The sequence below is a fragment of the Psittacula echo genome (genome assembly GCF_963264785.1).
Source record: "Psittacula echo genome assembly, chromosome: 12".
In the NCBI taxonomy this organism is placed as follows: domain Eukaryota; kingdom Metazoa; phylum Chordata; class Aves; order Psittaciformes; family Psittacidae; genus Psittacula; species Psittacula echo.
The window spans coordinates 6373337-6397196 of record NC_137747.1 but is presented as its reverse complement, the minus strand read 5'-3'; the positions used below and the strand labels follow the sequence as shown (position 1 = coordinate 6397196).

At 54.1% G+C, this 23860-nt stretch overlaps 1 protein-coding gene across 1 annotated transcript in view; it reads left to right on the top strand.

Annotated features, from left to right (window-relative positions):
- Positions 1 to 8055: 8055 nt before the first annotated feature.
- Positions 8056 to 23860, top strand: part of CHD6 (chromodomain helicase DNA binding protein 6) — a gene marked incomplete at its 3' end in the record, with an annotated part of 40456 nt that continues 24651 nt past the window's right edge. Inside the window, exons 1-10 of the mRNA XM_080627929.1 lie at positions 8056 to 8103; positions 16417 to 16919; positions 17687 to 17825; positions 18177 to 18326; positions 20015 to 20080; positions 20553 to 20611; positions 20959 to 21076; positions 22384 to 22470; positions 22718 to 22867; positions 23173 to 23294. Of these exons, the coding sequence (XP_080484055.1) occupies positions 8071 to 8103; positions 16417 to 16919; positions 17687 to 17825; positions 18177 to 18326; positions 20015 to 20080; positions 20553 to 20611; positions 20959 to 21076; positions 22384 to 22470; positions 22718 to 22867; positions 23173 to 23294 (1427 nt within the window). The 5' untranslated portion in view covers positions 8056 to 8070. The remainder of the gene's footprint in view (positions 8104 to 16416; positions 16920 to 17686; positions 17826 to 18176; positions 18327 to 20014; positions 20081 to 20552; positions 20612 to 20958; positions 21077 to 22383; positions 22471 to 22717; positions 22868 to 23172; positions 23295 to 23860) is intronic.

The window sequence follows — 23860 nt, the reverse complement described above, 5'->3', positions numbered from 1 at the left end:
GGACTTTATTTGTCTCAGCATAATCCCAGCCCATATCTTACAGCTGAACACTGGACAAAGTCATCCCTGTGGAAGGTTGCTGCAAGCCCAGGTCTTTAGCAGCCCCCAGCTTTCTTTTAGTGAGCCCTTTCCAGCCCCTCTTGAGCTGCGGCTTTTGTCTTTCTCTCAACCCTACCCTTAACTTCACATCTGAACCCTGGGGAAGAGCTGCCAGAGGAGGCTTCTCCCATCCCTCCCATTTTGGCAGCTCCCACTTTGCTTTGGCAATGCTTTTACAGCCCCACTTCCCTGGCTGGCCTGTGCACCCAGAGGTCCCATTCCATGGATTTGCTGTGTAACACAGAGTAGAGTTGATGTTAGCTGGGCTTCTTCTCCCAGACCTTAACATTTTATATGCAAATTTCTGGATTTTATTTTTTCAAGGTCGGAAAACTGCTATTTTGAAGTTGAGCAGGGATTGTGCAACATCGTCTCTCTTCCCTTTTCCCCTTTCCCTTGGGTGACACGGTTTAGTGTGAGGTGTCCCTGCCCATGGCAGGGGGTTTGGAACTAGATAATCGTAAGGTCCTTTCCAACCCTAACTATTCTATGATTCCTTTTCAGTTACTCTCAGGGGATGGCCTAGGAGCTGTGCCTCCTGTCTGCAGGGCTGATGGAGATGCGGGTGCTAGCACAGACAGGCTGCTCCTGCCCAGCTTTGGAGCCAAACTGTGGATCTGGATTCTGATGTTGCTGCTAGCATGCAGCACCTACAGAAGTTCAATGAGTTGTGCTTGGGCAACATTCATTGCAGCATTTTCAGACTTTCTAGTGCTTCCATTGGTGTCCTTTAAACATGCTCTTGAGATGTGTTCTGGTTGAAATGCAGCCAAAGCTCGGGAGCACCCCAGGCTCCTGTAGACAAGGGGAGAGGTGCTGGTCTCTGGGTGGGCAGCAGGTGCTGTGGAGCTGGCATAGCACGCTGCTGTAAAGAACATCTTTATAGGCACAACTGATTTTGCAGCCTGTAAAGTAGCTTTTAGGGCTCTCATGTGGCTTTTAAAGGTGATCTGCAATGATTGCATGGAAAAGGAGCCGACAGCAGGTTGCTGAGTGCTCGTGATGAGGGGTGCGGGCATTGAGGTCCGCTCTGCCCCAGGCTGCCTGTTCCGAGCATGGTCTTCAGTGCTCTGAAATTTGTTCCCAAAAAGCAAGTCTGAGGTTGAAACCCTCTTTGAAACCCTTCCCTTCCCTTGGGAAAAACAAGACCTTCAAAGAGCGTAACAAGCCAGGAGTTCTCCGTCCTCCTGGGCTGGGTGCTCGCATTCTGCCTCTGCTATCACTGCTCTCCCCTAGCCCAGCAGTGCTCCCAGGAAGCTGAAAATAGTTGGTGCTTCGCATCCCTGGGGCAATTATTTGATCCTCTGCAGCTGATCTGAGCTATTCTGGGAGCTAACAGCTGGGCTGGGCAGGGTTCCGGGATGGGAGCTGTGTATCCCAAAACCCAGGCTGGGTTCTGGAAGAGCAGCTGGGACAACCAGTGATGCCCATGGTGGCAGCTCACATTGCCACATGCATAGACTCATCCATGCTCCCTGAACACCCGCAGTTCCCCAATGAGCTAGATGTATGAATGAACTTCACATAGAGCTCACTGTCAAGGTGATGAGTATTAGAAATCATATGTTCTTCTGTGGTAATATTAAGCACCGTCACTTCTGGAAGCAAGGTTATGGGGGGTGACACGTGGTTAGTATCTGTCTGGGAGCTTCGTGCATCAGCCGCTGCATCAGGATTTCCCTTCTGGTTGCTCTTCATGTGAAGACTCAGTGTGTGTTGTGGGAAGCATCTTCCCAGACAGACCAAAGCAGCAGAGCAACGCTGCTTGCTGTGGTTACAGACCTTGAGCTGTGCTGTTTATAAACGAAACTAATATTGCAGAACACTGTTTAAGACTTTGTTATCTTTAAAGTTTCAGAACCTGGCCAAAACTATGCTTATCCTCCACCAGTTTAGGGGGACTTCACTGGGTCCTGACTGTGGGATGTGTCTGTGGCTATCTGAGATCTGTTTGGTTGGTAAAGGGGGCCCCTGAAGAGCCTCTTGTTTAAGCCCTGTTTACCAGTTGCAGGCAACTATTTTTGCAAACCACATAGGAGGAATTCTTTGGTGTCCTGTGGCAGTTTGTCTTCTGGATTTCCTGCTTCCACCACTGTGTCTTGCAACACTTCCTGCAGCCGCAGCCGTGTTGCAGGGCTCCGCCGCAGGCCCCTCATGGCATCATGGGGGCACGCTCGGAGGATTCTGCCTCAGATGCCTGTCACTGAGCCCTGCTGCTGGCCGAGGATTCCCAGATTGGACAGTAGTGGTGATACTCGGTGTATGTTCAGCTCTTCGGGTGGAAGTGGGATGAGAACAAAGTCTGCCAGGTCAGCCTGACCTCGCAGTAATTCCTCCGGGTAGGTCAGACTTGCAGAGAGGCTGCTCTGGGTCACAGCGTGGCTGGGAATGTGCTTTTGGAGGCCTAATGGAAGAGACAGGGATGCTTTCCTGCTGGTGGCTCAGGATGGTTGGAATAAAAAGGCTGGGAGCTGGTTTCGGTGGCAGACTGAGCAGGGTCCCAGCATCTCCTAGGCTGGACAGGCAGCTCCAGAGAGGAGCTCTTCCTTGCTCTGGAGAGGAGCTCTTGCAGGCCTTGGATGTGCCATGAAATTGTTGGTCACCCCAAGCAGAGTTTTGTCTTGGATTTTCCACGGGTTGAGTGCAGTATTCTGCACAGGGGTGACTGCTGTATTATTTTCAGCTTTGGTCCTCAGTGACTTGGGGCTGGCCTTCCCCAAAGCACAGCCCCTGGCATGCGGAGCAGTGGAGGAGTGCTGGGCTCCAGCAGCATTCCTCCTGCTCGTTTTAGCCCCCTGTTCAGGATATAAATATAATATAAAATAATAAGGAGAGAGAAGCAGGATAGATGCAGAAAGCCAGGCTTCCCCTTCCAGCACTGGCCCTTATGGGAGCTTGAGGGAGAGCTGCAAGAGGAGGCTCTCCACAGCACAGAGCAGGAGGGACATGCTGTGTGATATACGAATGGCACCAATAGGAGCTTTAATGTTGAACAGTGCCATAGCTTGGCTGTTGGAAGATGTCTGGGGAGAGGGCACACGCACCCAGGCTGGAATGTCAGCTGGGCAGTGAATTTCAGGGAATGTGGTGGTTTAAAATCATGGAGGAAGGCGCAGGGAGAACTGCAGCCCATGTGAGCTTGCCTCTCCGAGGTGGTTTGATCCTGTCGAGGGACTGTCTGAACACCTACCACTGATTTCTGTGCTTCAGTGTGTTTTGTGAGCCAGGAAGGATGTGCTGCCTGCATAGCTGTAAGATCCTTGCCTGGCGTGCGGGAGACTGTGCTGTGAGCACCCTGAGCTCACTGTTGTGTTTGCAGAAGTGCACTTTGCCCTGGGGACCACTGTACGCTTGGTACCTGCTCCTGCCATGTACAGAAGGGTGTACCTGCTGCTCTAGAGCATCTCCTGGCTCTGCTTTGTCAAGATGCTTCTCATTCTCCTCAGTGGTTCTCTGCAGGAGTGCACGTTTCCTGGTCTAATGGTGGTGTAGAGGTGCACATACACACGGAGTCCTTGGTGCTTGGCTTACATTGCGCAGCTCAGGCATCAGTCATGGGTTGCACTCAATGGTGAGTGCACAAATGTGCATTTTGCTTGCTCGGAGCTGGATTTTCAGCAGATGGTGTTGAGCCAGCAAGAAACTGGATGCTCTGGTGTGGAGACATGTTGTATGGTGGCAAGTTTGGAAAGGCACTTTGGCTTTTGTGCCAGGACCCTCCTCTCCTTCTGACATGCCAGAGGACGTAGGCAACGCAGTCTGTCTTTCCATCAGGTACGATCTTGAAATGCATCCTCGGCCTCAGCTGTGGCCCATCTGTGATGGTTTATCCTCGGCAGGCCCTGGGCATGCTGGGGACTGTCTGTGATGGTGCTGAAAGGCAGTCCTAGCACACAGCCTCCCCCCAGTGCTGTGGCCTCAAAGATTGTTCTCCTTTGTCTCTGCTAGCATGAAGGTGTTAACGTGCTGAATGGGTACTGGGTAGCACACCACAGCAAAGTGCTGTGCCTAATCCAGGCCAAGACAGACTACCTCACACATTCTTTTGGGTGTGTATCCCTGTCATTGCTATCTATAGAGCTTTATTCCTTTTCCTTCATACATTGACCTCATTCCCCAAACGTGGCTGGTGTGTTTGTGGAATGAGTGTTAAAGGTTCTGTACCCTGGAGAAGATCTGTCTCTTTCCAGGTTGTCTTGTCTGGGCCACTGTGGCTTCTCCTTGCCTATGTTCTCAGCTTATTTTCAGCACCCCTTTTTCTTCTCCACCTGAAGATCATCTTGAGAAGATCTCCTATTTCTGAGGGAAAACTTCTGAGAGTGAACCACTCCACAGGGGTGTCCCTGCCCATGGCAGGGGGGTTGGAACTAGATGATCTTAAGGTCCTTTCCAACCCTAACTATTCTATGATTCTATGTGCACTGATGGAGCTGTGTGTGTAAATGAGATAGAACCACAGACTGGTTTGGGTTGGAAGGGACCTTAAAGCTCATCCAGTTCAATCCCCCTGCCACGGGCAGGGACACCTTCCACTAGAGCAGGTTGCTCCAAGCCCCATCCAGCCTGGCCTTGAACACACGCACTGAGGTGTTCAAGGCCAGGTTTGAATGGGTAGATGTTACTATCATGGACAGATGATTGCTCCCTGCAGTAAGCTGCAGTTGCTTTCACATAGCACTGCCTGTATTTGCGCTTGCAGGACCGGTGTTGGCGTTACATGGCAGGAATGCTGTGTGTGCCTGCTGGATTCTGGGAGAACATGAGCCACATGTTAGCAAGCCTCAGCCTCTAACCTAGGAAAATCACTCCTCCAGCTGCAGAGGAGAGCTTGGCTGCTCGTGTGGGTAGAAGGGGAAGAGCACATGGTCACTGCTTGGTATTGCATTGGTGTTAGCTCAAATGTGGAATGTCTGGTCCTGGTTTTGGCTCGTGCACAGATGCTGCACCTCCTGGAGGAGCCCAGGCAGGAGCCACAGGAAATACTGGCATGATGTGGACTTGGTCTGGTTTAGGGATGTCTTCTGCTTTCAGAACAGCAAAAACAAATCCAAGGGACCAGGGCAGTAACCTGATGTGCCCCAAATTGTGTAACTAGAAATGTCATTGCTAGCAGGAGATACTTCATAGAGGCCATGCCACAGCGCGTTGATCTGCTCATGTAGAGGGACAAAACAGCTTTCAGCACTGCTTTGCTTGTCTCTCGAAATGCAACAAGACAGCTCTGGAGTGCATGGTCAGCCTGCCAGCACTGTGTGCCACGTTGGTGTGCTCACTGCTCGTGTGTGGTGCCACGATGGCATGAAGGTGGCCTTGCCTTTGGCTGTGGCAGCCATAAGTGCTGCTGACCGCCTGCTGCTGGAGTGTTGCAGGCTGGTGTGAGATGTGCATCAATTATCTGGGGTTAAAAAGGCACGAAAAAGGAGAATAAAACCTCCTCACTTGTGGCAATGGCAGTAAAGCTGAATCCAGCAGCCTGGGGCACTTGCATGATGTGCTGGTGGGAACATGTTGATCTCCGTATGAAAACTATAAGCTCATTTAGGAAATTGGGCTGTCTCATTTGAGATTAGAGTTTCTCTTTAATCTACAAATACTTAATCAGCATGGAAATTGGTGGTTAAATGGGGTTCTCAATGTATATATCCGCATGCCAGTGTGGCAGTGCTCCCTACCAGGTGGTGTGTTTCCCTTCAGGATGCTGGACAAGTTCCTGGCTCTGAGGCCAGGCAGGATGCTTTAGATGCAGCAGGCAAAGCAGACCACAGCACCATGCAGACATGAACGTGTGTCCCTTTCATCCTCTCCACCTTGTCCCCTAAAAGGTGATGGCAGCACATGCTTGCTTCCCAGGATTATGAGCAGTATGGTGTGTAAATGGCCCAGGTTCCTGATGTCTGGATTCACAAGTGGCCGCAGTGACTCTGGTCCCTGGCTGGCAGAGTTTACCCCAGCATTCCACAAACCAGGATGACATGTTATCCTAGGAGCTGCAGCAGGGCCCTGTGAGGACCTTGGTGCTGTCATCCTCACTGCAGCTAGCCCTGTGTGTGGACAGGAGACCATGCGCTCTGCAATGACTTTGCTGGGCCTTTCCTTGCATTCAGATGACTTTGCACATGGTCCGAGCAGGTTAAACCATCTCCTCTGGGTCTAACTGGTATCCCAGCCTTGTTTTATCAAGACACATGCACACTTTTCAGTGCTATGGAAATACACGTGTGTATGGTAGGGGTGATACTGTTTTGTGCCTGTCACCAGCTGGAACAAGAGGTTGGAGCATAGAAAAAAGCTGTCTGCTGGTGTTTGGGACCAGTGTTGAGTGTGGGACTGCTCAGCCTTGGGGCTGCCCTGGCCTTGGCACTGCTCACTGTCCTGAGCACATGGGCTCTGCCACTGATGGGATGTGAACACAGCACAGTGGGTGATGCCTCTCTAGAGCTTGGCACATTCAAGCTGCTGCATGTGGGGACAGACAGAAGAAGGAAGGCCTGCCTGTGAATGTCTCCTTCTCGATGAGACATCTGAGATGGATGAGGGCAGGGTCTGCCTGCTCTGTTCCTGCCTGTCCCTTGCTGGCTGTGGCCTGTGCCAAGCTTTCTGGGCACAGTGTGTCCTGGGCTGTGGGCTGCAGTGAGGACCCTGGGGCAGTCTGTGCCATGGGTGTGAGTCTGAGCAGGAACAAAGGTGTATGCCAAGAAGTGACTGCTCTGCTTCAGTCACGGAGAAACCTCCCCATGGGCTCTGCACTCCCGTGGCCTTCCTTGAACCTGTGCCCTTGTCCCCTCATCCCTGTGCTCATTCAGAGTGTGCCAGAGGCTGGCCACGAGCCCCTTCACTGCTGTGTGCCAGTGCTGCTTGGCCAGCCCAGCGGCTGGATTTGTGCCGTGCCTCTTGCACAGCCCTAAAGCCAGGGGTGTTCTGCACTCTGCTATGCTCAGGGGTCTGTAGAAGTCCTGCCCTGATGCTAACTTTAACCTGGAGAAGTTGTTGGTGAGGCAGTTTGTGTGTGTGTGTGCATCCTGGTGCACTCCTTGGGAAAAACAGGTATTGGGAATGGGCAGACTACCATGGTGGGGCTGCTCCTGGCCTTTCTACTGACACAGCAGGGAAGCAGTGAGCCTGGCTTCCTCCTGCGTCTGGTGGTGTCCAACCTGTGCCCAATTCCCAGGGAATTTGGGCCTGGGCAAGTGTGTGTCTGCCCCATCTGAGGGTGCATGGCAATTGTGGAGGGTGCCGGGTGTTGTGTTCCTGCAGGGAGCTCTGTCCAGAGGGCACAGATCCCTCAACGTTCCACTCCTCTGGTGGGGACCTGGTCACAGAGGCAGTTCTGCCTCTGGCACTTGGGTACTGCTGAAGAGCTGGACTCACAACTGCAGCCCTTCTGGCCAGGCCTGGGGAGGCTCGATGGGGAGATGGTGCCTGCCAGCATGGCTCTTCCCCCTTCTTTCTTGACCCGTCCTTGTCCCCGTGGCAGCTCTTCCTTGGTATTAGGGCTTGCAGCTCGCCTCAAGCTCCTGCATCCTCTCTTCATCTCTTTCTGCTGTCATTGCTGCTTGGCAGAGGCTGGTTTGTTTACTGCTTCCCTCTGCTGCTGCAGGGTTGGCAGCATCTGACACGTCTCTCAGGGGTTCCTGGGGTGGGTCTGGGGCGAGGTGCCCTGCGTCTCTGCTAGCCCCGGTTGTGCTGCTCCATGCTGGGACTACGACTGCGAGGTTGGTCTAACATGGTGGGGCTCAGGTACCACCGAGCTGTCAGGAGAGCTGGGGCTGGGCTCCCTGCCATGGCTCAGCAGAGCAGTGTCCCTGAGAGCATTTCACTCCTGCAGCTCCGTTACTCCGGGTAGCACCGGGGCTGGCTCAGCCTCCTGGCGAGGTGATGTGGAAGGATGGAGCACCTCGGGTTCACCACTCTCTTTATTGTGAATTTCTCTTTGTGTTGTGTCTTGCAGAAATAACATTCGTCCCAGATTTGATGATAATGAAAATACAGAAAAAAGAAAAGCAGGTTTGTGATCCTCTCTCTCTCCTTCTCCCAACTCAGCTGGTGAGGCCTGGGGACCATGTCCTGTGTATGGATTGGTGCAGTTGATGTGTGGTGGGAAGGGGTTGGGGGGGGGTGTCTTTCATTTCCAGACAGGGCTGCAGCTCACTGTGGCTAAATTTGACCTGAGCTGCAGCCTGGAGCAGATGAGTCTGATGTGGGCAATCAGACGAGGTGGGGTTTATCTTCAGTAATGGGAATGCTCTTGATTTGGTTCTGTTCCCTGTGGAGGAGCAACCCTTCCTTTCCCTCAAAGTCCTTAGTATTGGTTCTTGTTTCAATCTCATTGCATATATTTGTTACGAAACTGCATGATTGCTGTGATTGCTGCTAATGACATAATGCTCCAGGACTAACAGCAGCGGGGAGGCTGGGGAAGATCACATCTGCGGGGCTGTGAGGGCTTGGCCAGGGAATCTTCCCCTGCTCAGGAATAATCCCATCCCACCAAGCTGCCATTTCTGAATTGCCGCATCAGATCATAACTACCTGCTGCTCCCAGAGGAGATTTATGAGCCAGTGGTCTTTGTATTAACCATGTGCAGAGGAAGAAGCAGACCATCGGCGCTCTGAGAAGGGGAAAGGACCTGTTACATGCATGGAGACTGGCTCTGCCTGCTGGGGTGAAATATGGCTGGAGGTATAAAACAAACCGGTCCACCCTGAGCTGATTTGTGTCTGTGCTGCTTTTAATGGGAAACCATTAAACTGAACACTGAGCTAAGGGATAAATCTGTTTGAGAGCACGAGCTGGTGCCATTTCTAGCCAGCTCTGAAGCAGTGTCTTCATGCTGCTCAGGGCAACTGCAGATCATGCCGTCATGGCAGGTTAATGGGGAGGAGGAAGGGAGGGTTTGGAAAAGGCGAGTGTGCTGCTCTGAGCTCACAGCAAGCCAAGTGCTGTGTGTATAGAGCACGGATGCTGTAGGAAGCAGGAGTTTATCCGTGCATCCTAAAGATGTTGTGAAGAAGCAGAGCCAGGCTCAAGGTGAGGAGCAGTGCTGGGTCACTCCTGGTGTGGGGCAGGGGAAGGCCTGGGGCAGAGGATGCTCTGGGGCACAGGTGAGTGATCTCTCCCCTCTGACAGAGAAACTCAGGTGAGAAATAACCACCACTCCATTGGACTAATAGAGCAGGTTTGGGTGGAAATGGGATTGCTCTGGAAATGAGATTGCTGAAATGATGTGGGGTTTAAGCCCAGCAAAACCATCCTCCCCCAGCATTTGGAGATTGTAGAGGGCTTAGCTGCCAACGTGTTTTGTGTAACAGCCCCTGCAGATGTAGTCTGGGAGGGAGGTGAAGGCATGCCAGTGCGAGCAAGGAGGGGCAGGGGTCAAGCTGCTCATCTCCTGAGCTCTGAACTGGCAGCAGTGTGGGACAGCCCATGCAGCATGGCATCCTGCTGCAGCCTTCCTGGGGCCACCAGCTCTGCTGGGCTGTGCTGGGGTGTCCCTGGAGGGTCTGGGCAGCAGTCGGGAATGCTGCTGTGAGGTCAGTGTATGGAAGAGAGCCCAAGCAGGGCTCTGGGGTACTCTGGGTGCCTGTCAATGTGGTGAAGGGGGTGGCTACTCTCTGATGTTGGTGGCTCCCTCCTGCATTGGAGGTAAAACCAACGAGAGGTGCCATTCCATGTCCCCAGGAGCTCCCCCACGTTATTAACAGGCTCCTCATGGCACCAAGGAGGGACGTTGCCTTCAAAAGCCCATTGAACAGTCTCTCTGGAGAAGATGAGATGTTGTGTGGTTCCCAGTGCTCTCCCATTTCCTTTTGTGTCCCCTGCCAGCCTCTCATCTGCATAAGTTGCATCTTGGCTGGCCCATAGGTGTAGGTTCAGGCCCCTGGCTACAAAGGCTGGCAAATGCTGGTACCCTTCATGTTGGTGAGGGATGGCAGGAGAGCTTTCGTCTTCCTTTGGGAATAGGTTAGAGATGTGCTCTCTCCTTTCCTAAGTCTGTGGCTGCCCTTAGGAAGTGCCTGGTCCTGCGCATGTGGATTACAAAGCCTGGGGTCTTGCAGCAGCCTGTCCTGGGAGCAGCTCCTCTCTGAGCACCCTTGGTTCCCGTGCAGCAGTGCCAGCCTTCCTACACGGATTGGGATAGCACTGTTGAGCAGGGCGCTGCCAACTGGTGCAGCAGATGAGGGGCTGTGTTTACATGACTCTTGTTCCTTAGTAACGCGTGAGAATCTGGTGCATTTGTCACCAAGCTGTGACTAACTCGGAAACCTGTCACTTCCCTTGTGACCTGGGAGGCTTCATGCCAGGGCGCCTTGTCTGCTGGTGGAGGTGGGACAGGGGACCTGGCTGCTCCCAGCAGCAATGGCAAGCGATGGATTGTCTTTGAGGGCTTCAGGAGCTCCATCGCTCCCTGGGCTGCATCTCCTGTCTGTGTCCTGCTCCTCCCTGGGCAGTGAAGTCTCTTCTGAGTGTCTGGTAAAGTGAGACCTGAGCTTTGATGTCTCCTGATGTTGAGCTCCCTGGGGCTGGAGCAGCATCGGCACAGTGGGAGGGGAATGAGGGCTTCCCAGCCTGAGGGCACTTGAGGCTCTGTTCCTGGCTGTGTCTGTGGGCTCCTGGCATATCTTGGGCTGTCTTTGTCAGGTCAGGGGCTGGGTCCATCATATGCAGTGACCTCAGTGCTGGGTGCATGGAGTTCTGCTCTGCCAAGCAGCTTGTGGACACACACTGGGAGCAGGATGAAGGGCAGGGGAGTGGGGAGCTTCAGGGTGCACCCGCAGCCAGGAACGGCATCCTCCTGCATGGTCCTGAGGGCTCCTTGCCCTGCTGCTGCTCATGGCAGCACGCTGCTGCACAGGCCCTCCTCTTTCCATGCTCTTTCCCTGCTTTCCTTCCCACCCTACCAGAGGCCTGAGCGGGAGCACAGCGTGGTCAGCAGCAGCGCTGCCCTCTGCCCCTGCCATGCCCTGTGCCAGGGCGGTGGGGACGTGGTGCCCGCTGCTGGGGCTGGCTCCGTCACAGGATGGAGCTTCCCGGCTGCAGTTGGTGGAGCGTCTCGGGAAGGGAGCCAGGCCCCACCTCCATCACGTACATCCCATGGCGACTGTGGAGCCTGTTCAGAGACACGACAGAGGGTGGCACTTGTGTATTTTTAGCTTCTGCTGCATTGCATTAAGAGCTGGGAACAAGGCATGTGGACAGCCAGCGACCAGAAGACAACAGCCCGTGCTGTGCACCCCACCAGTGGGGACTGCAGCAGCTGGGGAGGGTGGCTCAGCAGCCTGCTAAAGCGTTCAGTATGGAACAAGCTGCCTTTTCTGCTCTCATCATGGGGCTGTGCAGATAGACCCGGCTGGTGGCTGTCAATGTGATCACTTTGCAGGCAGAGCTATGGGATGGTGCCATCGGGCTGGTGGCAGCCTGGCTGGGGCTTTGGTCAGGGCTGTTTGGAGGACACCAAGCTGTGGGGTGCTGGGCACCCCGTGGACATCAGCCGCTATCTCAAAAGGCATGTCAACTTTTGATGACCACTGCAGTAGGGTCCCCATGAACACTCCATGTACAGGACAGATCTCTGCAGGATTTGAGCCGTGCTCTAGACCCAAATCCAGGCAGTGAACGGGGTTGAATGGTGCTGGTACTTGAGTGCAAGATGACATCTGGCTTGGCAATTGCATTTTGTGTGGATGTTGTCTGAGCTTGGTGGCCAAGGGAGCTGGCTCTGCTCTTGCAGTGATCATGAGAAGGGCTCAGTTGTGGCCTCCTTGTAGGACGGAGCTGCTGTTCAGACATGAGGCTATGGCAAAGCTTTGCCCTGCTGGAAACACTGTGCTTCTATGGGGGAAAGCCTGTAAGGTCCAGGTAAGAGCCCTGAGGCACAGGATGGGCAGCAGGGTGGACATGAGGCTGTTGCTCCTTTCCCCTTCCCACTCCCAAACCTTTGTACTGCAGGGTTTGGGTAGGGATTGGGTTATGATGCTGGCAGGTGAGGAGGCTCCAACACCCAGCAGTGCTGGTGCAGTATCTGCTTTTCCTCTAAGTCCTGGATAAAAACAGGGAAGTGGAGTCAAATTGGGACTATAAATGAAATGGAACCGTTTTAAGTTAAGGAAACACATCATTAAGGCCCACCCTAACCTTGGCTTTGCCCTCTAATGGGGTCATGCAATTATAAGTGCTCTCTCTTGGCCTTCGCGGCTCTCTGGGGAGGCTTTAAACAGTTTTCCCCCCCCGACCTTCTCTTTGACAGCAGTTAGATGCATGGACAAGACTTTGTGCTGCAGCTGCTGCTAAGGGACTTGATTTCCTGTATGAAATGTAATTTATAGAAGATGCCTTTGGGAAAAAAGAAATGTACAAAGATTACATAAAAATGTATTCTGAAAATGTGAAATCTTTACAACCATCACCAAAAACCTGCCAGTCGAGAGCCAGTGCAAAGGCACAGCTTTAAGAATAAAAAGCATGTTGGATGCATGGAGACTGCCTGGGTCTGGACCAGAGGGTTGGTTAGAGATGGGCGTCACCTTTCAAAATCTGGGAGACATCGTCTTTATTTCCCCCCAATCTCCAAAATAGCCCAGAAGCAACAAACCTGCATGTAAGAAGACGTGGGGGAGAGGCTGCTCAGTGTCAAATTCAGTTTAAAAGGGTTATAGTAAGAAAAGGGGCACATTCTGGGAATTTAAAACTGCACCTGTAACAAGGCAGGACTGGAAAGATTTTTAGGAAACCACTTGCTAAGGACACAGAGCCTAATAATGATATTTTCCCCCAAATATCTAAGCATTAAAAAGCCTTTTAGAGGAGTCACAGGATAAAGAAGTGATTGAGGAGTCAAGTGAGTGCTCATGGGGATGGAGCAGAACAGCTCATTCAGGAAGGCTTTGAACCCAGAGCCATCCCCGATGCCAGGGGCATGAGTTGCCCTTAGAGGGTTTGATAAAGACATTTTGGAGCAAAGTAACACAAGCCCCACACTTTGGTGGTATTTCTTGTGGAATTGCGAAGGAGCCTGATGAGACGTTGGGAATTGAGGGCTGTTGCCCATCAGGGCCATGTCCATGGAGGGGGAGGTGAGGCAAATGTGACATCAAAGACCCGTAGGTTCACTTGGGTATTGTGTAAATCATTAGGAACTATGCTAAACACTTCCTTTATGAAAGCAGTAGACAGATGAGGTCTATATAGCTAGGGTGTGTTTTGGGAAGCAAAGCTAATCCTTGCAATCTGCCAGCCAGACCATGGGGGTGAGCTGGGTTTGGGCTCCCAAACAACTGTTGAGTTGCTTTTGACGAGGTTAAGCATTGTCCTGGTAAGAGTTGTATGTGTAGTGTCTGGTTGAAGAAATGGAAGCAAAGTGCAGGAAAAACATCTTTGCTTTCACCATGTGGAGCAGGGAGAAGGCGCCAACTGATTCCTGCGTCTGAGATGCTGAAATGGAAACAGTCTGAAGAGTTAAGAAAACTCTTTAAGATGTGCCAAGTAATGCATATGGGGAACCAGCCTTGCGTGTATCTTCACTCAGGGCTGTCTCTGCTCCTGAAGGAGCCTGTAAAACGCTGGCAGAGTTTGGCATCTGCCTGCAGGTTGTCCCAGAGGCGTGTTCAGTGGTTTGGAAAGGGAGAAGGAACAGAGCTGAAACCCTCCTGCTGCTGTGTGGAGCAGAGGATAAGGCAGATGGTCTGAGAGCTGGCCCAGCGTGCCTGAGAGAGGGTACCTGTACATTAGCTGGTCCAGGAGAGCTCTGCAGGGGAAGGATGTGATGGAGAATGGCAGAACGGTGGATGGGAGAGAGCAGGTGACATGGAAAAGCTCCTCTGTACTCTCACACCTTGAGAACAGGAAGCTGCTTGGGAGGGCAGTGTGATTTAAACAAAATCTGAGGGGTTTTCCCATACCGTACCAGTTTGTAGTGCTGAATGCCTGCAGTGCTTCAGCTCCTCATCCTTTGGAAGCAGAGGTGGTGGTTCCCTGTGGCTCCATGGGGACAGTGTGTTCCTGCCTGCCACAAAGAACTGGCCGGGCTGCCGCAGGCAAGCTGCAAGTGTGCTTTGAAACCACACAGGAGCACAGATAACGCTGGCACTGCCTTCTCAGGCTTTTCATGTTGACAAGAAGCCAGGATAAACTGAGCCTCATGGAGAAGAAGTAGGAAAAGCCCTTTCCCTGGCTTGCAGCAGTGTGCTGGGCTCTGCATAGGTATAAGCTGTAAGCCTGCAGACTCGTACCCAGCAGCACAGTCCTATATGGATGGCAGGAGCTTGCCATGGACTTGTAGGAGATAACATGGAGATTTTTCTCCTCAAGACAAACCAAGCAGCCTTGGGTGCAGAAGCTTTCTGGGCTGGCAGTACCTCGCTTGCAGTCAGTGTGGAGCATCCTGGTTTCCCTGCCCCTCTGTGCTTCTGCTGCCTGTGCAAGCACTGGCCACGAGCTGCTCGGTCCCACAGGCTGGTGTCTAATGGTCCTTTGATGGTAGGGACTGTGCCAGCAGCTTCTGGGTGCTGCAGGCGCTGCTGACTGGTCCCCATGCTGCTTTCTGGATACAGCAGGCCATGGTGTTGGATGCCCACAGAGCATTCCATGGCACACTGTGGTCACTGCTGGATGCAGGGGCTGCCTTGGAGGTGTGCTGGCTTGGACACATCCGTGCTCCCACCATAATGGGCTTGCCTAGAGGCGGGAGGGGCTGTTGGCAGCCCAGAGGGGATGCAGGAGGAGCAGAGGGATTGGTTGTGTTTTCACACACGTTCTGACAGCTCGGGGTTGGTTGTATAAAGCAGCAGGGCTTGTGGCAGGCTGGGATGTCTTCATCAGCAATCACAGAAAGGCCCTTTGCGATTTGCCTGAGCAGCACAACACAAAGAGAAGGCAGAACCCACTCACTAGGTCATGGTTTGAGCCCTGCTCTCCTGACAGCTTTATCAGCCTGTCCCATGCGATGGGGCCTGAGGGTCCTGCTGGGCAGTGGATGTGCTGATGGTGAGTGGGACCTGCCTGGCCTCCATAGCCTGGGCTGGAGCGGTAGGTGAGGGAGCACATGGGGTAGGGCGGAGCTTTGGACCACTTGGCTGGTTTGCAGCAGTGGTAACTGTGAGCCAGTTTTGGCAGTCCCTCCTCCACGCTGGTTTGCTGGGAATTGCTGATGCACACAGTGATGGGGACCCGTATCCCCATGCATGGCCATGGCGGCTCAGCTCCCCCAGGCACAGGCTGTTGGGTTCAGAGCTGCCCCCAGTGCTCAGCAGCAATCCCAGCCCAGTCCTGTGCCCTGGGAGCCCCTCTCCATCAGGACAGGTGACATCACTTGCTCTTGGGTGGACCAGAATCATGATATCCAGACCTGTTGCCTGTTGGTGGTCTGCCTGGAAGCGGGCAGGCCCTTGTGAGACTCAGGGCTACAAGCTGTGGCTGGGAAGGAGTAGTTCACCCTCCTGCTGTGCAAGGATGCTGACGATTTGCTTTCCGTCTGGTATCTGCACTTGGCTGCAGTTCATCACAGAACCAAAAGGAGATCCAGGCTCTTGGGAGTCTCTGAGCTTTGTAGCTAATCCAGTAAATTGTTCCAGATGATCCCCAGCTTGCAAGATCTGAGGAATGCAAAGGCTGGGACTGATCCTGTTGCTCACCCTGTGGGCTCAGAGGCAGCATCTAGAGTGCTGATTTTCTCCTGGCCCACAGTGGGTTTCTCTTGATTGCTTGGGTGCATGCTGATGGTTTGTCTGGGTGATGGGATGGCAGCTCTCCTCCGTGCCAGCTGTCTGCATCAGACCAGCAGCAGGGACTGGGCAGAGCGCTGGAGGTGGCTGATGCCAGATGTGCCTGCAGCCCTGCTCATGGGTGGCTGGAGGGACAACGAGGCTCTTTTTCCCTTTGCAGCCTGTTTCATTTAATACTTCCATCTAATCCAGATTGGAAATCAAAGCATACACAGTGCCCTGTGGGCAATGGGCAGGAGATGGCCTGGGCACATGGGTTACTGTGGTCTCAGCAGAGTGGGATGTGGAGTGTACAACCCAAGGCAGGGCTCTGCTTGGGGGCACAGCAGAGGAGACAGCCACTTCTGCTCTGGACCTGTGTGTGCTGGTAAAGAGCCAAAAGGCCTCTCCAACCTGTGAGCCTCTGTGAGGCAGGGAAGGGGAGATCCTTCCCTTTGAGCTGCATCTGCATATGGTGGCCATAGCCACGTTGAGGGACACTGCTCACACTGCACTGGGTGGTTGGAGCCTCGCTGGGGCTGCAGCTCCCCCCAGAGCTACTTCTGTCTGCGGCATTTGCTTCACACGCTGCCTTTCTCTGCCTTTCTGTCCTCTCTGCAGCCGCCAAGCTTAAAAGCGCTGAGCCGCTCCCCAATGTCGGATGCCTGGGAGTGCAAGGCACAGGACCCCTTTGCCAGCAGCGAGGAGCAGGATGAGGTGTCCCACCAGGTGACGGTGACGGCCACGGCCACGGGAGGAGGCCAGTGCCAGTGCCCGGAGGAGGAGCCCGATGGGGCTTCCCAGAAGCGGACAAGCACCCAGAATGGGATGCAGGACACTGGGGGTGGGGGTACGGGGGTGAAGAAGAAACGGAAGAAAAAGGATCTGGGAGAGCAGGATGGGGGAGAAAAAGCAGCTGTGGAGGTGAAACCAAAGAGGAGGAGAGAGCCTAAAGAACCAAAAGAGCCTAAAAAGGCTAAAGAGCCCAAGAAGCCGAAGGAGCCCAAGCAGAGGGAGGTGGCCAAGAAACCCCGGAAACCTCGGGAACCCAAAGCCCCCAAGGAGCCTAAAGATAAGAAGAACGGCTCTGAGCCTGGCCCCAGAGCAAGAGGCAAGAAGAGCAGGTGGGTGGTGGTGTGGCCTTGTCTCTGTGCCTGCTGTGGATGGGGCTGTGGGCTCACAAGAGCTTCAGCTGGGGCCACCCTGTGGCAGGGTGCTCGGGTTCCTCCTGATGAAGGCTGGATGTACTGGTCGGGAGGCCAGAATGAGCTCTCTGGCCATGCAGAAACAGGACAGGGGGGGCGTCCTTTTGGGGATGAGGCCCCAGATTGAGAAGAGGACCGAAGAGTCTTGGCCTCTGCTTGTCCTGCCCTGTGTGCTAGGGTCAGGACCTGAGGAAGAGGCGAGCAGCAGGCAGGGCGAGTGCTCCGTGCAGATGAAATGATTGCTGGGAGTCCTCTAAGTGGCAGATAATGGTGACATAATTTCTTCTAAATTATTTCTAATCATAGCTAACTACTGGCTCATGAATGAAGCAGTTGTTAATTGTGACTTAGGAATCAATATCTTGGGAGTTATTGCTTGGGTGGAAGCAGTGTGGTTGCAGGGCTGAAGCGCAGTAGCATGGCCAGGGAGGAGAGTTTTAACTGCTTGGGTTTGGCTGCTCCCAGGCAATTTTCTCATGAAATGGGGGTAAAACCTCAACACAGCTTTGAAACCAGCCATTCCTGTGCTGCTCTGCAGGTCTGGGGTGTGGAGGGGATGGGTTGCAGGGCTGTGAGTGGGGAAGAGGACATTGCTCAGCCCAGGAGCAGGCACCAGCTCTTTGAAATCTTTCCCTCAAGTGTTCCTTGCCGAGGGTAAGGATCTGACTGTCAGCTTGTTTTGGCAGCAAGGACACCCCTGTGGAGAAGAAGAAGAAAGGGAAGAGGAAAAATGAGATACCAGTGGACAGTTTGGATTTGGATCAGGATCTCCTGAGCCCATCCGTGCAGAGCCCAGAGGAGTCTGCGGAGTCAGCTGACAGCCAGGTATGGCCAAAGCCCTCAGCTGGCTCCTCCATTGCTCCTGGCAGCTCCCCTTTCCCAGTACGGTGTGGGGAGGCAGGTCAGCCCCATAGGGCTGGGGAGCTGCACGTGTCTCTATAGGGCTCCTCTGCCTCAGGTCTCTATGGGGCTGTGTGGGTCAGGCACTGATGGAGACCTCAGTACCACAGTGATGGGTTTACCTCCAAGGGCTTCCTGTTCTTCCACCACCTCCATCCCACTGGGGCAGGGGCTGGGCTAGAGGTCAGCGGCCTTGGGGCTTCCTCTGCTCAAGCAAGGAAGAGGTACTTGGTGTGCCCATATACCGCATGAGTGCCTTCTTCATCCCACACACAGAAACGCCGCTCAGGACGGCAAGTGAAAAGGAGGAAGTACAATGAGGACCTGGATTTCAAGGTGGTGGATGACGATGGCGAGACAATAGCTGTGCTGGGAGCTGGGCGAACCTCCGCACTCTCAGCCTCCACTCTGGCGTGGCAGGCAGAGGTAGGGCTGGATGTGGGACTGGGTGGTGGGGCCTCCTGCAGGCTCTTCCAAGGGTGTCAGTGCCAAGTTTTGAGGAAGTGGGGGATCCCAGCACGAAAATGAGAGGGGAGTGTGCCTGTCTGAGAGGGTGCAGGCTGGCTTTGCAACACTGAGTGCACAAGGGATGGGCAAGGGGCGTGTAGGTCCAACTGTCACCCTCCTGCTTGGAGACTAAAGCCTCTGGAACATGTTGTGTAGCTGGACTTGTCTCTGAAGACTGATCATACCCACCTTTGGCTCCTGTCTGTGTAGCTCCTGTGCATGAGGTTAGTCTGTCAGCTGAGGGCTTTGTCAGTACCAGGCCATTGTTTTCAGCCCACACTGCTGCTTTCCATCAGTGCCTTAGAGTGTAGAGATGCCTAGCCTGACACCATCAGCCAGGCTGATCTGCAGGGAGTGTGGCAGGGGTCTGGGCAGCACGGCAGGGACCAGCCATAGTCACTACAGTCTGGGCCTCCTCTCCCCACTGGTTCAGCCCTGGCTCCTGGTGAATGCTGGCAGCTCCTTCCTGCTGGTCTCTGTGTTGGATCCTACAGCTCATTCCTTGTCCCTGGTCACTAATAAAGCTGCCAGATAGTAATAATGATCACTAATTGTCTTCATAGCGTTCCTGTGTCCTGCTCTAGTCCCCTTTTCACTAAGCTTTGGGGAGGTGCCTACAGTGCTGCTGCCCACGGCCATGTCCCAGATGGGCGTCAGGCAGTGATCTCTCTAAGTGAAGTTTCCAAAGGAACAGGTGGGAATGGGTTGCCTTTGGCATGTGTCCGTGCTGCCATGCTGCAGCACGGACTTAGTCCTGGGCTTCCACCTCAATGTGTCCTGCTCCAGATGAATTATTAAGGCTGGTGTCTGATGGCAGTGAGGTTCTCTGTTGCTTCTGTGGCTCCTGCCAGCAGGCTTGGCTGGGTCTGGCTGTGGCTGCTTCCAGATCAGGACTGACCCAGCAGGGCACAATGGGATTGCTGAGGCCTCAGAGCTGGCCCCATGGCCTGGACTTGCAGCTTTTCCCCCTGTATCCTGGCCACGTTCCTCAGCAGCTCTGAGGTGTTGCAGTACTCCTCTGTCAGCATGCCAGCAGTGAGCCATGGACCTATGTAAGCCATGCAGCCTGGGTCAGCTCCCAGCCATGAGATGCTGCAGGTGGCTGCTATGGCAGCACTGTGCTCCTGGCTGTGTTCACACAAACCATTCGTGGCCATGGTCAAGCTGGAGCCCAGCAGCACCAGAGTGGATGCCTGGGCATGGGAAAACACAGTGGCTGCAGTTGAAGCATCTCTGCCTGTTCCCCTTGGCTGTGTTACCCTGGTGTGGGGCAGAGCTGCCCAAATAGGGCAGAAATCCCCTTCTGGGCCACAGGAGTGCAGCTGACACTTGGGACACTTGGCACCCTCTCTGGCTGCCTGGTTTAGCTGGAAGGACCCACACAGCTAAACATGACAGTGCCGGGGCCTTGGTGGCCTGGGATGCACAAGGCAGAAGGGTGGGTGTAGCCAGACCCTCACACCTGCACCCTCACACCGAGGAAGGGTTCTCCAAGCACAGCTCTCCCAGCTCTGCCTGTCTGGCTGCTGGGCTAGGAAAGGAGTGAGAGGAGGGTGCCAGAGGCCATGCGATGAGCCAGGGAAACAGCTCTGCTCTCCTGTCCCCAGGAGCCTCCCGAGGATGATGCCAATATCATTGAGAAGATCCTTGCCTCGAGGATGGTGCAGAAGGAGGTGAGTGGCAAAGATGTCAGTGGGGCTGGAGGTTCCTGGGCAAAGGAGAGATAGGACCTGTCTGCTTCGTGCAGCAGGGACCTGAGATGGAGCAGCAGCTGGTGCTGCTGTGGCATTCCTTCCACTTGCTCTTCTCAGGGTGATGATGGGGGCTGGGTTGGGGATCAGTGTGCTGCCTCTCCTGCCCTGGGCACCAGAAAGCCTCTAGAGAAGGGCCAGGCCTGGGCTTATAACATGGAGGTGTTTGAGTCCGCCTTGCTCAAGGGTGGCCTCACACCCCATTCTCCAGGGCCACCAAGCCTCCAGGGCAGCAGTGCACTGAGGGCCTGGCCATCCTCACCATGTGTGGGGCTCAGCCTGCCTGGAGCCCGTGGCCGGGCAGGGGATGCCTATCTGCTTCCAGGCCACAGCAGATGCCTTCAGCTCCTGCACAGGCTCTTACTGTCACTAATTCTCCTTCCCTTGGTTTCAGACTCATCCTGGGGGCCTGACGTTTGAGATGGAGGAGTTCTACGTCAAGTACCGGAACTTGTACGTGTGGTGTTGTGATGCTCTGTGCTGTGGCACATGCACTGTGCATGCAGGAGCAAGGGCTGGGTGCTCCCACCTCTGTCCCATCCCCAGCATCCCTGTCTCACTGCTTCTCCCTCCAGAGCAGGCCCCAGCAGTGGGAAGCAGGAAAGCTGCTGTGGCTGCAGTGCTCACTCTTGGCCTGAACCTCGGCTATGGCTTTCTCTTTTGGGGTTTCACATGGGGAGGCATAGGCTGGGTGTTCTCTGGGTCACTGGGAGATCCCTGCTGGTCTGGGTGGTGGATGGGATCGGGCCCAAAGGCCTCTTTGGTCATGTTTTGTTGCTATTGTTTTTTTCCCTCTGCAGCTCCTACCTCCACTGTAAATGGGCAACTCTGGAGGAGCTGGAGAAGGACCCGAGGATCTCCCAGAAGATAAAACGCTTCCGCAACAAGCAGGCTCAGATGAAGCATATTTTTACAGAGGTGAGAGCTGAGCACAGCAAGGAGCTGTGTCCAACCCCAGCACACACAGATGCCTCTGGTACCTCCCTGTCCCAGCAGACCAGCTCCAGGCCCAAAATCCAGGGCTGGGAGTAGCTAAGGGATCCTGGTGCTGCCCAGAGCCCTACCTGTGTGCCCTTGCTGACAGGCAGCAGCATGGCACCTCCTCGAGCTTTCAGGCTGGAGTGAACCAGCCCAAGAGAGTGAGCGGTTGGGGATGCTGGAGTCAAGGGGCCATGACAGCACCCTGAACACCCGTGGTGTCACTGGCAGGGATATGAGCAGGGTGACAAATGTCACTTGCCAGGCACTGCCAACACTGGAAGCGTTGCTCAATGGGAGGGAGGGCAGCATGCAGTGCTGGAGGTGCTTTCGTGGTGGATCAGAGATGTTATGGGTGAGGGAGCTGTAAATACCTGGGCTTATACCTGCCTGCTCTGCTCTATAAGCAGATTGATCTTGTTTAATATCAGAGGTGTTCTATAATTTATCTTGCTGCTTCAGAGGTGGTTGTTGGATCCCCTCAAACTGCCCCTTACAAGTGTAAATGAGGCCAGTAGGCTGTGAACGTTTCTCTATGGATGTAGTTGAAAGCTGGGGGTGTGTGTCAAGTTTCTCACTCCCAAGACTGTTTGGGGTCTTTTCCAGGGTGCAAAGAAAAGGCAAGTGTTGGAACACATTGTACCACTAACAGTTTAGCAAGGAGCAAATGCTCTTTCTGTGATGAGCTGGGGCTTGGGGAGCTGTGAACATCAAAGCCTGTTTTTTCTCCTTCCAAAGCCCTAGACAGTGTGTCTCTCTGAGGACCACTGCTAGTCTGAAGCCCACTCCTGCCATGGTGTTCCTGGCAGGAGGATAAGCTCTTGTCTTATGAGCAGTTGCTGCTGGTGACTGCTGAAAGAGAGACAGAGACAGAGAAGAAGGTGTCATCCTTTGCAGAGGAGTGGAGTTCATCGGGTGGTCTGTGTGGCTCTCTGGATGCTGTGCATAAGCTGGAGCACGCAGCTCAGGGCTTTGTACCTTGGGGCCAGATGGGCTGGAGAGGATGTTCCTGCCTCCCAGCAAGGGCAGCATGGAGCTCGCTACTGCTCTAAAAGAAGAGCTTTGCCTTCTCTATCCTCCCTGCCCAGAGACAGATGTCATGTACCTGCGTCCAGGACACTTGGTGTGCTGCACACAGCCAGCAGCATCCTGGGAACAGATGCCCCGCAGCTGTTTACTCCTGCCCACCATCTGTTTAACCCTGGAATCACCTTGAACTTCCCTCTTTTTACTGTTTGCTGTCGCAGCCTGATGAGGATTTGTTCAACCCAGACTATGTGGAGGTAGATCGAATTCTGGAGGTGGCTCACACGAAGGACCCTGACACTGGGGAGGTGAGTGGCTGCATCTCTTGCTGCATGGAGGGAGGGAGGCTTGGCAGGAGCCCCAGACTCACGATGTGCAGCGTATGTCATCTCAGAGCACCCTGAGGCCTTCCCAGCCTTACACAAAGTGAGCCTTGTCCCCAGAAGACCCCTTGGCACAGAGATAAATGGGGGCTGCTGACTGTCCTGTGACTCCTGCATGCTGGGGCTGAGCTGTGAGCACTGCCCTGTCTCTGAGCCTGTCTCTGTGCTGCAGGAGGTGACTCATTACCTAGTGAAGTGGTGCTCCCTGCCGTACGAGGAGAGCACCTGGGAGCTGGAGGAGGATGTCGACCCAGGGAAGATTAAAGAGTTTGAAGCCCTCCAAATCCCTCCAGAAATCAAGCACATGGTAACGTACCCAGAGGTAACGTACCCGGCTGGCAGCTCGCTGCCCTGGGCAGGCAGGGACTGTCTCTGTCTTGCCAAGGTCCAGCAGTGCTGACCTTCTTGTTCCTGCTGCTGCAGTGCAAGCCCCATGTCCTCCCCTCCAGATGGGTTAGTTAGCAGGACCTGAGGGTGGGATCTGGAGGCCAGGACCTTGCTGTGAATCAGCTGTCAATGACTGTTCTGAAGCGTGGTCCTGATGCACAGCCCCAGAAGCAGGGTCTGGCCTCTCTGAGCGTTAGCCTCTTCCTCTCCATGGACCTTGGTCCTGCTCTCTCCTCCTAGGAGCGCCCAGCATCTGAGTCCTGGCAGAAACTGGAGAGGTCCCGGGAGTATAAGAACAGCAACCAGCTGCGGGAATATCAGCTGGAGGGAATGAACTGGCTGCTCTTTAACTGGTATAACAGGTGAGGAGGGGCTGGCACCCTGTGCTCCCATGGGATGTCCTACTGGCAGTAGGGCCCTGGTGTGTGCAGTCATGAGCTGGGGGAGCAGAGCTGATAAATTGGGGCCTGACAGAGCAGCCACTGGGATCTTCCAGTGCTGGATCTGGCAGGCAGCTGCCAGGAAATCTGTGTTTGGTTTAGCTTTGCAACTGAGTCTTCTGGAATGTTTCTCCCTCATAAATGCTGATGAGTCTTGGAGATAGTAGGGCTTAGCTATGGGTGTAAGATACACCTGAGGTTTGGTATTGGCCAGGCTACTAGTGACCCATTCCTATGGCAGGAGTGCAGGGATATTCATGTTCTCAGCTGCAGTAGGCCATTAGATGCATGTTTTACTGGCTAGTGTGCACCTAGAGGGCAGCATCTTCACACTGAGTCCATCATCTTGCAGAAAGTTGGATGGTCTGGCTTACCAACACCAGTTTGAGCCACTGTACCAATGTCCCCCCACCCTTCATACTGCAGGGTCAGAGAGATGTGGGAGTAGGTGACATCCCATCGAGATAGGGTGGCTCCCGCCTCTGAGA